This window comes from Leucoraja erinacea, chromosome 8 (assembly GCF_028641065.1).
Source record: "Leucoraja erinacea ecotype New England chromosome 8, Leri_hhj_1, whole genome shotgun sequence".
Classification (NCBI taxonomy): domain Eukaryota; kingdom Metazoa; phylum Chordata; class Chondrichthyes; order Rajiformes; family Rajidae; genus Leucoraja; species Leucoraja erinaceus.
The window spans coordinates 39,800,374-39,815,010 of NC_073384.1; the positions used below are offsets into that span (position 1 = coordinate 39,800,374).

The 14,637-nt window shown below is 49.6% G+C and overlaps 1 protein-coding gene across 1 annotated transcript in view; it reads left to right on the forward strand.

The window, feature by feature from the left end:
- ryr2a (ryanodine receptor 2a (cardiac)) overlaps positions 1-14,637 on the forward strand; it is a 426,354-nt gene that overhangs the window by 202,596 nt on the left and 209,121 nt on the right. Inside the window, exons 23-24 of the mRNA XM_055640013.1 lie at positions 1,887-1,990; positions 3,301-3,384. Of these exons, the coding sequence (XP_055495988.1) occupies positions 1,887-1,990; positions 3,301-3,384 (188 nt within the window). The remainder of the gene's footprint in view (positions 1-1,886; positions 1,991-3,300; positions 3,385-14,637) is intronic.

A 14,637-nucleotide genomic window follows, 5' to 3' on the forward strand; every position in this document is an offset into this window, starting at 1 on the left:
TACAATGTGCTATGTTGTGGATTCAATATATGTAGACGCGGATAATTTTCCAAGTCACTCACTCACCTCACTCCCCCGAAATCCATCGAATGACACAATTTAACCTGGTTGGGAAAATGTCTATTTCATTACTTATTGAATTAAGTATTGTGTGAGAAAGATCTTTGAATAGAAGGTAATTACAGTGCGGTATGCTTGCCTTCATTGCTAGGGGCACTGAGTATGTCAGGAAAGCCTGAGGCAGCACAACAGGACTTTGGTTAGGCCACACTTGGAGTATTACATGCAGTTCTAGTAGCCCCCATTACAAGAAAGATGTGGAGGCTATGGAGAGGACACAGAGGAGATTTGCCAGATTAAAAGGTTTCAGCCATAGGGAGAGGATGGATATACTTTGATTGTTTTCTCTGGAACGTCGGAGGTTGATAGAAGTAAATAAAATTATGAGAGGCATGGATAGGGTAGACTGTCATAACCTTTTTCCCAGGGTGGAAATGTCCAACACTAGAGGGCATAGCCATATAGTGAGAGGGGGAAGGTTTAATGGACATGTGCAAGGCAAGTTATTTTACAGAGAGTAGTGGGGGCCAGGAACGTGCTGCAAGGGTGGAGGCAAATACAGTAGTGGTATTTAACAGGCTTCTTGATAGGCACATGGAAGTGCAAGGAATAGAGGGACATGGATCATGTACAGGCAGATGAGATCAGTTTAACTTGGCATTATGTTCGGCATGAACATTGCCGGCCAAAGGTCCTGTTCCTGTGCTGTTCTGCTCTATGTTCTAATTCATTTAAATTTAAGTGGCAGAATTGTGAGTTTTTTAAATTGCTATTTTTAACTCACACTTGATATATTGACAACATCTCCTCAGTGATTGTTAGCTAAGTATATTATTTCATCCAAGTTGTGTTAGATATATTTAGTTTACTAGATCAAGTGGGACCCGTTGGGTCCCATGTTCACACGGGAGGGCTGGTCCCCCAACGCAATATCCACCTCGCCACCAATTCCAATATTGGTGGCCAATGTGGGGGGGGGGGCTTCTGGAGATCTAGTATGGGTGTTGTGGGCCGAAGGGCCTGGTTTCCACAGGGCTAGTATGGACATTGTGGGCCAAATGGATTCTTGGGCTGACAACTCAGTCACTCAGGCCTGGTGGGCTGGCAGCTCAGTCACTCAGGGCTGGTGGGCTGGCAGATCAGTCACTCAGGGCTGGTGGGCTGGCAGATCAGTCACTTGGGGCTGGTGGGCTGGCAGATCAGTCATTTCGGGGCTGGTGGGCCAGCAGCTCAGTCACTCAGGGCTGGTTGGCTGGCAGTTCACTCACTGCTATTTCTTGAAATTCCATTTCAAGCAGTGCAGGCCACCAAATTTCATTTCATAGCATTTCAAGCAGAGTGCAGGCCACCAAATTTAATTTCATAGCATTTCAAGCAGAGTGCTGGCCATTAAATTGCTAAACAACTCATTGCATTGTAACTAAGGGCTAACAAATCATTTTAATTTTGCATTGCATTGTAACTAAGGGCTAACAAATCATTTATTGCAAGTACATTGCAGACTCACAGTTCAGTTGATTCACAGCTTAGAATCACAGTTGTGGACTCTCCCTCGCGATCTTCCAGAGTGACTGAGACACGTCCAGGCATCCGGGGTTTTATAGTCCTGCCCCCCCCCCCCCGAAGGGGCGTAACCTTCATCGTGGTGATTGACAGGCCAGAGGACCAATCAGCTGATCTCAAGATTTTTTAAACACTCACAACTTTTTTATTTTCCATCGATCGGAAAAATCCTCGGGGCTGCCTCTTTTAGTTATATAGATAGATATCATGGCTTCAGAAGAGCCATGAGTTCTGCCTGCAATTAATTGAGTATTTTCCTGCAGATCCGAGATGACAACAAACGACAACACCCTTGCCTGGTAGAATTCTCCAAGTTGCCAGAACAGGAGCGAAATTACAATTTGCAGATGTCTCTGGAAACCCTGAAGTGAGTTTGTTCTTTAATATAATATTTTCCTTCATAAGGGGGCAATTTTCCTGGTGTAAGTAAATTTAGTTTTTATTTATACAATTAATACTTTTTGTAATCTAATGTACCTTGTGAAGTTTATCTTTATTGTTTAGATCAGGAGATATCTTCCTGAAGATCAAGGTAGCACAGTGGCGTAACGGTAGAGATGCTGGCTTAATGAAGGTGGGGAAGAATGAGGGGGCGGGGGGGAATGCAGGAATTACTTGAAATTAGATAAATCAATGTTTATACCGCTGGGGTGTAAGCTGCCCAAGCATAATATGAGGTGTGTTCCTCCAATTTGCATGTGGCCTCACTCTGATAGTGGAGGAGGCCCAGTGTAGGAATGGGAAGGGAAGTAAAGATGTTTGGCAACTGGAAGATTGCATAGCAAAAGACAGGCCGATCATGAGTGTTGAGCAAAACGATTGTTTTCGAACTTGCTTGCATGTAGATTTAGTGCATTAAAGTTAAATGTAACAAAGGCAGTTTAGTTTGTTTTCTTCCCATGTTCTTATTTGCAGAAATGCAGTGCTTTCAGAGATCATGGTGGAGGCAGATACGGCAGTGGCATTTAAGAAACTTTTAGTGAGGGACATGGAAATGGAGGGATATGGATCAAGTGCATGTAGGGGAGATTAGTGAAACTTGGCACCATGTTTGGCATGGCCAATGTGGGCTGAAGCTGTCAGCTGTGCTGTCCAACCGTGTGTTCTGGTTATCTTGATGACAGCACCTTGTCCATCTTGTACATTACATTTGCTCTCTGTATATGTTCTGATGATTTGTTCCACATCGGTGCTTTCGAAATGTCTTCCTTTTTCCTTCACTGTGGCTTTCCGACCACATTGTTTCAGGGCTCTCAACCATGTCTCCTCTGTTTTCCCAAACTTCTGCTTTCACCTGTTTCAGAGCAAGGATATAAGTACCTCTTGTCCTCTCCTTTCACCCCCTCATCCTGAACATTCAGAAGATTCTCCTCCATGATTTCTATTACCAACTAACCTACAGACTTGTACGTCCTTGGGATGTGGAAACTGGAGCTCCCGGAGAAAACCCATGTGGTCACAGGGAGAAGGTACAAACTCCATACAGACAGCACCTGTAGTCAGGATCGAGCCCGGGTCTCTGACGTTGTAAGGCAGCAACTCTACCACTGTGCCACCGTGCCGCCCTTGTTGAGCCAGAGGACCTGCTACTGTTCAATAAATGCCACACGCGCCATGCCAATGCTGATCTTTGCCGCTGTCTGAGCTGTTACTTATTCTTGTACCTTTGTTTTGCAGAACACTTATGGCTTTGGGGTGCCATGTTGGCATCGCCGATGAACAGGCAGAAGAGAAAGTGAAGACATTAAAGCTTCCCAGAAAGTGAGTTCATGGAGCAAGTGCGTGTATGTGTGTGGGCGTACACGTTTATATCTGTGCATGTAACACTTCTGCCTCTTGGCTTCCAAGGTATACTTCTTTGTTCTCCTTTCCATTACCACTGTAATAGAGAAGTTATGGTATCTATGTCCACCCTGACAATATGTTAACAACTAAGTACAGCTTATTTGCTGAATGGGGCTTTTTTGAGGATAGTCAGAGAATCATCATAGGCCCCCCTCGGTCATGACTGACCATGGGCGATGCATTCTAGTTGTTGGCTGCTTGCTCCAAACCTCGGCTAGAGCAGTGTCACTTGTGGCTAAAGAAACCAATGCGGGAGTGACAGTCTCTGTGGTAAAGGTCACATTTGTGTGTGGCCTCTGGTTTGTTGAAGTTGCTGCACTCCTTTCTGCGTGCCCGCTTGTCTGCCGCTGCGTTCAACAGTTTCTCTTCCCCCGTTTTGGGATGTTGGTTCAGGGTACCTCTCCACCTTGTGCGGTCAGCTGCAAGGCTCTCCCAGGACTCCACATCGATGTCGAGCGCCTTCATATCTCTCTTGCAGACATCCTTGTAACGTAGCTGGGGATGGGATGGCCGATGGTTCACACGATGGTTCAGAGAATCACACAGCACGGAAACAAGCCCTTCAGTCCATCTTGCCCACGCCAACCAACATGTCCCATCTACACAAGTCCCACCTGCTCACATTTGACCCATATCCCTCAAAACCTTTCCTATCCATATGCCTGCCCAAATGTATTTTAAATGTTATAGTACTTACCTCAACTCCCCCTCTGGCTGCTCGTTCCATTTACCCACCAACCTCTGTGTGAAAAAGGTTGCCCCTCGGGTTCTTTTTAAATCTTTGCCCCCTCACCTTAAACCTATGATCTCTAGATCTTGATTCCCCTGCTCTGGGTAAAAGACAGTCTGTAGCATTGGTTCAGAGAGGCGTGTTGTTGGATGTCACAGTGAGGTGGAAATTGATGTTAGACTGGTGAGGCTGTAAGTTCTGCATTCTAAGTTTACAAACCCGAAATATGCACACTTTCCCCATTTCCCCTTTATCATGCAGTCCCAAATCAGCAGTCCCAACAATGGGTTGGTTTTAACATTGTCATCTTGTGCACTGTTTGCTTTCTTTCCTGACTCTAGGTGGCAACATAGTTGGGAAAAGAGAGCACATTGTAAACTGGATGAATAATTTAAAAGCAAGTTGTAGTTGGACCATCGATTTGGACCACTAGGATTCCAAAGCCAGAGTTAATAAAATCTGATTCAGTTCATAAATGTGGAGCTGTGGCAATTTAATCATAAGCTCATAAATCATGTGATAGGAGCAGAATTAGGCCATTTGGCCAATCAAGTCTACTCCGCCATTCAATCATGGCTGATCTATCTTTCCCTCTTAACTCCATTCTCCTGCCTTCTCCCCATAACCCCCGACACCCTTACTAATCACTACAGATTTGGTACGCAATCTATCAGCTGGTAAATCAATCCTTAAGGCAGCACGGTGGCGCAGTGGTAGAGCTGCTGCCTCACAGCGCCAGAGACTCGGGTTCGATCCTGACCTCGGGTGCTGCCTGTGTGGAATTTGCACGTTCTCCTGTGACTGTAAGGGTTTCCTCTGGGTTTCCTTAGGGTTCCTCCCACATTCCAAAGGCGGTGGGTTTGTACAATAATTGGCCTCTGTAAAAATTGCCCCCCTAGTATGTAGGGAGTGGGTGTGAAAGTGGGATATCGTGAACTAGTGTGAATGGGTGATTGATGGTCAGCGGGGGCCAAAGGGCCTGTTTCCATGCTGTATCTTTCGACTTCATCCACTCTGAAATTCCACCTTGAATTCCTGGCTTCTCTCCCTTTCTCCCCCACCTCCCCCTCTCCCGAATATGTATGACTCAGTGTGCTGACCCTTTAGCACAGTGCAAACTATTGTTGGAGTTGAGTGAGAGCAGTGAAATGTGTAGGACAGAACTACAGATGCTGGTTTACACCGAAGATAGACACAAAATGCTGGAGTAACTCAGCGGGTCAGGAGCATTTCTGGAGAAAAGGAATAGGTGACGTTTCGCTTCGAGACCCTTCATCAGACTTGACCTCTGGTCTCGACCTGAAACGTCACCTATTACTTTTCTCCAGAGATGCTGCCTGACCTGCTGAGTTACTCCAGCATTTTGTGTCTATCTTGAGATTAAAGGAATGTTCTGCTGGCATGATTTGTATTTTGACAGAAAGTCCATTATTTTCCAAGGCTGTTGAGCAGTTTTTCAGTTTGATTGCTTGGCCTCCCATGACACTAGCACTGCCACACCGATGGTGACAAGTGAGCTGAAAATCATTGCCACACTGTATCACTTCGGAGAAGGGAAGCAAATACTGAACAGGTTTGCTTTGCTCATTCCACAGTACTAAACCGAAAGACATTTGCACAGTGGAGCAGTCAAAATGTAGAAACAATGATAGACATAAAGTGCTGGAGTAACTCAGCAGGTCAGGCAGCATCTCTGGAGAAAATGAATCAGTGACGTTTTAGGTCCACACCCTTCTTACATAGGCACATAAACAATAGGTGTAGGAGTAGGCCAATTGGCCGTTCGAGCCAGCACCAGCATTCAATGTGATTATGGCTGATCATCTACAATCAGTAGCCCATTCCTGCCTTCTCCCCATACCCCTTGACTCCGCTAGCCCAAAGAGTTCTATCTCACTCTCTTTTGAATGAATCCAGTGAATTGGCCTCCACTGCCTTGAGGCAGAGAATTCCACAAATTTACAACTCTCTGTGTGAAAAAGTTTTTCCTCATCTCAGTTCTAAATGGCCTACCCCTTATTTTTAAATTATGGCCCCTGGTTCTGGACCCGCAACATCAGGAATATGTTTCCTGCATCTAGTGTGTCCAATTCCTTAATCATTTTATATGTTTCTGTAAGATCCCCTCTCATTCATCTAAATTCCAGTGAATACAAGCCCGGCCGCTCCATTATTTTAGTCTGGCAAATTAGGACTTAATTGAAGAATTATTATTTTTAAACCACAAAATTATCATTTGGGGCTCCAAAGGGTAAGAAATATTAACATAAGACAAATGAGATGTGGTATGATGGCTTCTATTGCAAATAGAATGGAGGACAGGTGTGAAGAAGCTGCAACTGTACAGACCTTTGATAATCACTCGTGTTTTATTTAGCTGCATGTGAAGAATGTACTTGGTTCTTACAGAGATTTTCCACACTAACACTCACCCTCCTCCCCATTTCTAAGTCTGCAGTACAATCTCTCAGTTTACTTGCTGTGATAAGACAAGCTGCTTCACTTTTATTTTCAACATGTTTATGCATGCTTTCGCATATTTTCAACATGCATTTTGTTCACCTTCTCGGAGTAGCACTTGAGATCGTGACTGAGTTACAAGCTCATTAAGTGTTTGATGATGCCATAGCAGAATGGTAAAGGCTTGAAGATCATGATCTCATCCTCTGGCAGCTTGTGATGGCAGGGTTCTGTCGAGCATCCCCATCTGAGTGGATAATCCACCTTAAAAGAACACAACCTGCTAGAGTAACACAGGGGGTCAGGCAGCATCTCGAGAACGTGGACAGGGAACGTTTCGGGTTGGGACTCATCTTCACACTGTTCTTCAGAGTTGCTGCCTTACCCGCTGTGTTACTCCAGCACTTTGTGTCCTTTTGATGTTCTGAATCAGCACCTGCAGTTTCTTTTTGTTGCTATGGATAATCCTATTTGTTATGTGGCTTCCTGGCAGCCTTTGGATGGGATTTCTGTAAGCCACAGAGTGCAGTAAAGTGGAAGTAACAGAGCAAGTGGTTTAATGAGAAACAAAATGGAGATCAGCAAAGCCATGCTGGCTCAGTCTGTCTATTTCCTTGCTTAATCCTGCTAATCCTGACTGAAATTAATCCTTAAAATCCCATCTTGGTTGAAGGCTGAAAGAAACAAATATCAGCAATTACTCTGCTGCGGACGGTATGGGGTTTCTCGGATTTAAAATAAAATGTGGGCTTGTGCAAAGGATGTGCAAAATGTTGTTATGCACAGCACTATTGAGTTGGGCTGTGAAGTTAATAGCTGATGTGGTTTGGACTGTTAGAATGCAAAACGCATTGTGCGACTCAGCGTTGTCAATTCCAGAAGCCCAGAGCAAACTGGATCTATGGTAATGATATAAATCATTCTATAACTTTTATTTGATGTTGCTGCTTATTCAGGTCTCTGAAGACTGGCACCGGTAGACTAAAAAATAGTTTCTACCCATGTGCAATAAAAGAGCTTAATTCCAACAGAGAACACTGGGGAAGCAAAATGTAATTCCAAGAAATGCCGCCAAATTCTTTTTAATTCTTTTTAAATACTTATTTATTACTTTACTAATAAGTGTACATATGTGTCAATGGTTGTCGTGTTTGTATTTTTTTAACCGGAGGAGATGTAATGGAATTTTCGTTAATGACAATAAACGTATTCATTCCCGCTCCAAGCTTGGATGCCAAAGGAACAAAACTATTTGCATCAAAGAGGTAATAAGAAGAAACTGCAGACGCTGGTTTATACCAAAGATAGACACAAAACGTGCTGGAGTAACCCAGCTGATCACGGTTGGTAATGTCATGTCCATTTTATCCTGGGATGGTGTCTGACTCGCTGACTTTGTGTCTATCTTTGCATCAAAGAGGCCTCAGCTGATGGAAGCATTTCCATTCAGAAATATGAGCGCACAAGACAATACAACAGTGCTTTGTTGTCACATGAAAAACACAGTGAAATTCTTTTTGAGTTGGCACCATTTCCAATTTGGCACCATTTCCAAAGTCTGGTCTGTGCACTGAGTCTTAAGGAATAACGCCCCATTCAACAAACTGATGTTCCTCTTCTCTCCCGTCCACCTTAGTGCCCAAGGAGATCAGCCACTCAGGCCAGCTACGCAACTTGATAAGACCGTAGTCTCAACTCCACATTCCATTATGTCCCCCTGTTAACCTTAATCGCCCTTGGTCATAAGGTGGGAGGAGGAGTGCAATGTAGTTTAGTCTCGATCATCACAGAATCTTGCCAGGCAACCTGTGCAAATGCACTTGGTTATAGATTTGGGGGGGGGGGGGGGGGGGGGGGGGGGGTGATAGGGTGGGGGGGATCAAGCAATGCAATGGCGTTGAGCAACGAATTTGCTTCAAGGCCATGTCAAATGCTTTCTTATGAAATACCAGCACAGATGCTGTTCCTGTTGTTGCACGGCTTGTAACAGTGAATGTTCACATTTACACTGCTGTTCTCAAATATCTATTGTATATGAGTTTGAGCTGATTGTATCTACATTTGGTATATCTGGATAGCATGTAATGGAATGCCCTGGTGCAACATTAGCGGACATGCGATGTCATAGGCAGATCAAACCACTGCAAGTAGTTACGACGGCACAGTGGTAGAGTTACTGCCTCACTGCGCCAGAGACCCAGGTTCCATCTTGACTGTGAGTGCTGCCTGTGCGGATTTTGAACGTTCTCCCTGTGACCGCGTGGGTTTCCTTCAGTTTCCTCCCACATCCCAAAGAAGTGCACGTTTGTAGGTTCATTGGATTCTTGGCCCCTGGTGAGTAGCATGCGGAAGTGGGGTAATATAGAACTATTGTACGGGTGATTGATGGTCGGTGTGGACTCGGTGGGACTGTTTCCATGCTGTATCTCTAAAGTAAACTCTAAACTCCAGTTACACTTTCTTGGGTTTAAGCACAGCTTGGTGTACCCAAACACAAGGATAGGCATGCAATTGAGAGCCACTATGAGTATATTTATTGGTGTTGGCTTATTATTATCAATTTTACAGTGACCGTGTGGGAAACATGAAAAGCCTTTTGTGGCATACTAACCAGTCAGCGGAAAGACTACGTGATTACAATCGAGCCGTCCACATTGTACAGATACATGATCAAGTGAATAACATTTAGTGCAAGATAAAGTTCAGTAAAGTCCAATTAAAGATAGTCAGAGGGTCTTCAATGAGGTAGATGGTATAGGAATGTTACAAAATTTTGAGATTTTAAAAATACAAGCTTGTAATTTATCCCATCAGATAGAGCATTAAAAAAAAACTTTAATATTTACCTAATTCTTTTTCATATCTTCAGTATTAAAAAAGTTATGGTTATTTTCATACTCGGAAATTAGCATCTTGTTCCCTATTGTTTTGCATTGACTTAAGTCAAAAGCTGTGATCGAAAAGCTGACATACATACAGATCGGAGCTACCGCCATTTTCAACATGGAGGCTGCCATGTTTAACATGGTGGCGGCCACAATCCGATCTGTATGTACTGTGGAACTTTTTAGTCAGATATTTAGCATGAAAATAGTGATCACGGATAGACAATTACACAATACAGATAATCTTCATGTTGCCGATATCGGGGCCTAATTAACTTATTTTGCATCATCAGATTAAAATTAAATTACACCTAATACTAGATGTTAAGTAAACGTCCTACATACCTTTTGTTTTAGCTTGAACTTGTGATCCGTGATTTTGAAGGTCTTGAATTTGAGCCGCGACTTTCAAATCCAGCGATTCAATAGACCAGCAACGTGTTGAATAAAAAACGCAAACGGATGACAGAACGGGATTTCCTCTACATCATAAGCTTGTTGTAAGAGGAAATCCCACCCTGACAACAATGAAAAGCATGCAATTTACTCACCACCCTTCCCCCCACCCCTACAGTCTATCAAGTCCTGCAGTCGGCAGATCTGGGATCTGGGGTGCCACTGATGGCAGGGATTGTAGCAACGCTAGATGGTAGCTCAGGACCACTCTCTAGTTGTTCGTAGGATGGCAAATCATATTGTAGTGCGTGGGTCTCAAAATGAGGCAAGTAGTCCGCAGTTTGAGAAGCACTTTACTTTATTTCCTCCCGGTTCAGGGGAAGACGAAACCAGGGAAAGATGGCACCCAAACCCTGCCTTTTATACCCTCCGGCTAAGGACCGCCTCCGGACTGCACCACTCCTGTGCCGAGGGGTTCGGCAGTATAATGGGACGACCCTTAGGAGCCGCCACAGGACCCCCCCCCCCCCAGAACCAGAGGCACAAAACGCACCGGCGGGCGCACGACCCGGCCGGCCCGCGTGCGGAAGTCAGCAGATCCCGGGGCTTGCGGGGGCGTAGGTGGAGGGACAGGTCGAGGGACCGGCGGGAGGACAGGTGGAGGGACAGGTGGAGGGAGTCGTGAGGGGGGACGCCCTCGGGGCCGAGGTTGAGCAACCAGCACCGGCTGGTCAATGTCCAGGTGCGCCGGCTTTAAACGGTCAATCGACACGGCCTCCGGCCGGCCCCCCATGTCCAGGACAAAAGTCGACTGCCCGTGTTCCAGCACCCGGAACGGGCCCTCGTACGGCCTCTGAAGTGGCGTCCGGTGGGCATCACGGCGCAGGAAGACGTATGGGCAGTCCGTGAGGGCCATTGGCACGTGTGGGCGAAATGTCCCATGGCGGGACGTCGGGACGGGTGCGAGCCTGCCAACTCGCTCGCGAAGGCGTTGAAGGGTGGAGGAGGGCGTTTCCTGCTGCTCCGGCGCCGACGGCACGAACTCCCCGGGCACTGTGAGTGTCGACCCGTACACCAGCTCCGCCGATGATGAGGCCAAGTCCTCTTTGGGAGCGGTCCGGATGCCCAGCATGACCCACGGCAACTCGTCCATCCAGTCCGGGCCGGTGAGCCGTGCCTTCAATGCCGCCTTCAGCTGCCGGTGGAACCTCTCCACCAGACCGTTAGCCTGCGGGTGGTAAGCCGTGGTGTGGTGCAGCTGCACCCCCAGCAAGCGAGCCATGGCTGACCACAGCTCGGAGGTGAACTGTGGCCCCCGGTCGGAGGAGATGTGCGCCGGCACCCCGAAGCGAGCAATCCAGTGCGCGGACAACGCACGAGCACACGTAGCCGATGAGGTGTCAGCCAACGGAATGGCCTCCGGCCACCGCGTGAAGCGGTCCACCATGGTCAAAAGGTGGGTGATGCCCCGGGACGGTGGAAGGGGCCCCACAATGTCCACGTGGAGATGGTCGAACCGCCGGTGAGGTAGACCGAACTCCTGGAGAGGTGCGCGGACATGGCGCTGGATCTTTGCTGTCTGGCACGGGATGCAGGTGCGAGCCCAATGGGCAACTTGCTTGCGCAGACCGTGCCACATGAAGCGAGCTGCCACCAGTGCCGTTGTCGCCCGGATTGATGGGTGAGCCAGTCCGTGGATGACCTCGAACACTCTCCGGCGCCAGGTGGCAGGGACGATGGGGCGCGGCTGACCGGACGACACATCGCACAGGATTGTCATACCCCCAGGACCGAGAGGGACATCCTCAAGACGGAGTCCGGAGATGGCAGTCCGGTAGGTGGGCACCTCGTCGTCCGTGAGCTGTGCCGCCGCCAGAGCAGAATAGTCCAATCCGGGCGCCACCTCGAACACGGCATTTATAGCAGGGTGGGACAATGCGTCGGCCACCCGGTTCTCTTTCCCCTTGACGTAGCGGATGGCTGTGGTGTACTCGGAGATGTAAGCTAACTGCCGCTGCTGACGTGCGGACCAGGGGTCGGAAACCTTCTGCAGGGCGAAAGTGAGCGGCTTATGGTCGGTGTAGGCGGTGAACGGGCGGCCCTCCAGGAAGTAACGAAAATGGCGCACAGCCAGGTACAGAGCCAGGAGCTCACGATCGAACGCACTGTACTTGGTCTGCGCGCGGTTGAGGTGCCGACTGAAGAAGGCCAGAGGCCGCCAAACTCCGCCCGTCAGCTGCTCCAGTACAGCACCAACTGCCGACTCCGAGGCATCCACAGTGAGAGCAGTCGGGGCATCTTCCCGCGGGTGCACCAGCAGCACGGCCCGAGCAAGGGCCTCCTTCGCGCCGTCGAAAGCTGCCTCCGCCTCGTGGGTCCACTCAACTCTCTTCTGCTGCCCACCCGCCAGAAGTTGATACAGGGGCCGCATGATGTGGGCCGCGGATGGCACGAAACGATGGTAGAATGCCACCATGCCGACAAATTCCTGCAGGCCACGCACCGTGCGTGGGCGGGGAAACCGATGGACGGCGTCAACCCTGTCAGGTAGGGGAACCGCGCCTTGCGCAGTCACGCGGTGGCCGAGAAAGTCAATTTCGTTGACCCCAAAACGGCACTTGTCCAGGTTGATGGCCAAACCGTGCTCGCTGAGCCGCTGACAGAGCTGTTGAAGGTGAGCGCAGTGTTCCTGCTGCGAGCGGCTGGCCACCAGGATGTTGTCCAGGTACACGAACACGAATTCGAGGTCATGACAAACCCCGTCCATGAGGCGCTGAAAGGCCTGTGCAGCGTTTTTTAGGCCGAACGGCATCCGAGTAAACTCGTAAAGCCCGAATGGCGTGATGATAGCCGTCTTGGGTACGTCATCCGGGTGAACCGGGATCTGGTTATAACCCCGTACCAGATCCACTTTTGAAAAAAATGTGGCCCCAGCCAAATGGGCCGTGAAGTCCTGGATGTGGGGTACGGGGTATCGATCCGCTGTTGTTGCAGCGTTCAGCCGTCGGTAATCCCCACAAGGTCGCCAGCCCCCGCTTGACTTAGGGACCATGTGGAGTGGGGACGCCCAAGGGCTGCTCGAAGGGCGGACGATCCCCAAGGCCTCCATCGTGCGGAATTCCCGCCGTGCCAGACGCAGTTTATCTGGTGGCAGTCGTCGTGCTCGTGCATGGAGGGGTGGGCCGGTAGTCGGGATATAATGTACAACTCCGTGGCTGGGGGTTGCTGAATGAAACTGCGGAGTGAGAATGTCCGGGAACGCAGCCAAGATTCGTGCGTATCGGGAGTCCACGGACGCCAGTGGCCGTCCCACCGGTTGACCCAAGCGCAACGTGATTGGCTCCATTGTAGTGGCGTTGACCAAACGCTGACGCCCGACGTCCACCATGAGGGATTGCGTCCGGTGAAAATCGGCCCCGATCAATGGTTGGGAGACGTCGGCAACGGTAAAGTTCCATGAAAAATGGCAGGAGCCGAGCACGATGGGAACCATGCGCAGTCCATATGTGCGGATGGGGCTGCCGTTCGCCGCGGTGAGGATGGGCCCCCGCTTACCGGAACGAATGTCGGCCAGCGAAGGGGGCAGGACGCTGAGCTCCGCACCTGTATCCACGAGGAAGCGGGTCCCGGAGCGCCGATCCCAAGCGAAAAGGCGGTGAATTTGGCCGGCCACCGCGGGGACTATTGGCAGCCGGCCCAGGCGTTTCCCGGAAACGTGCATGGCTGGCGGCATTGTCGTGCTGCAGCACCCCAGCGCTGATGGAAATAGCACCAGCTCCTTGTGTTCGTGCTATTTGGAGCTTGCCTGCCCCTGCTGGTGGTGCCTGCAGCTTGCTGGCGCTGGACGGCAGGTGCAGTACCCCTCACTGCCGCTGGGGGTAATCGAGCGGGCCGTCGGGCTGGAGCTGTCACTCCTTCCACAGCTCCCCCGCCCCACCGGAGGAAATCGGGAGCTGCTGGGGTGACGTCATCGGTGTGCCTGCCGACGGCCAGCGCGTTGACGTCATCGGCGTGCCTGCCGACGGCCAGCGCGTTGACGTCATCCCGGCGCGTCGACCTCAGCGCGACCTCGTCTCTGCTGACGCCCAGCGCGTTGACGTCATCAGGGCGCGCCATCCACATGGCGTCGGCGCGCCTCCCGAGGGCCCGAAGGTCGGCAAACGAGGCGTCGGTGAGTTGCAACCTAATGTAGGCCGGCAGCAGATGCAGGTAAGTGTACTCGAACAACAGGCACGGCGTGTGCCCGTCTAATAACGCCACCATTTCCTTTAGGAGGGTAGATGGCCGCCGGTCGCCCAGGCCCCCCATATGCAGGATCCTACCTGCCCGCTCCATCCTACTTAGTCCGTAAATTTGGAGCAGGAGCTGTTTCAGGCCGAGGTATTTATCATTGTCCGGGGGGGCTGCGAGGAAGTCCGATACTTCTTCCACCGCATCCTGGTCGAGGGCTCCCACCAGGTAATAGAAGCGGGTGGCATCGACCGTGATACCCCGCAGGTTGAACTGGGCCTCCGCCTGCTGGAACCAGATGAGCGGCCGTGTGGTCCAGAAGTTGGGCAGTTTCACGGAGACCGCGTCCAGAGACAGGGTCGGGCTGGCGTGTGAGGAGGTAGGGCTTTGTTCGGTCTCCATCATGATGCCAATGGAACGTCGGGGGTCACCAATGTAGTGCGTGGGTCTCAAAATGAGGCAAGTAGT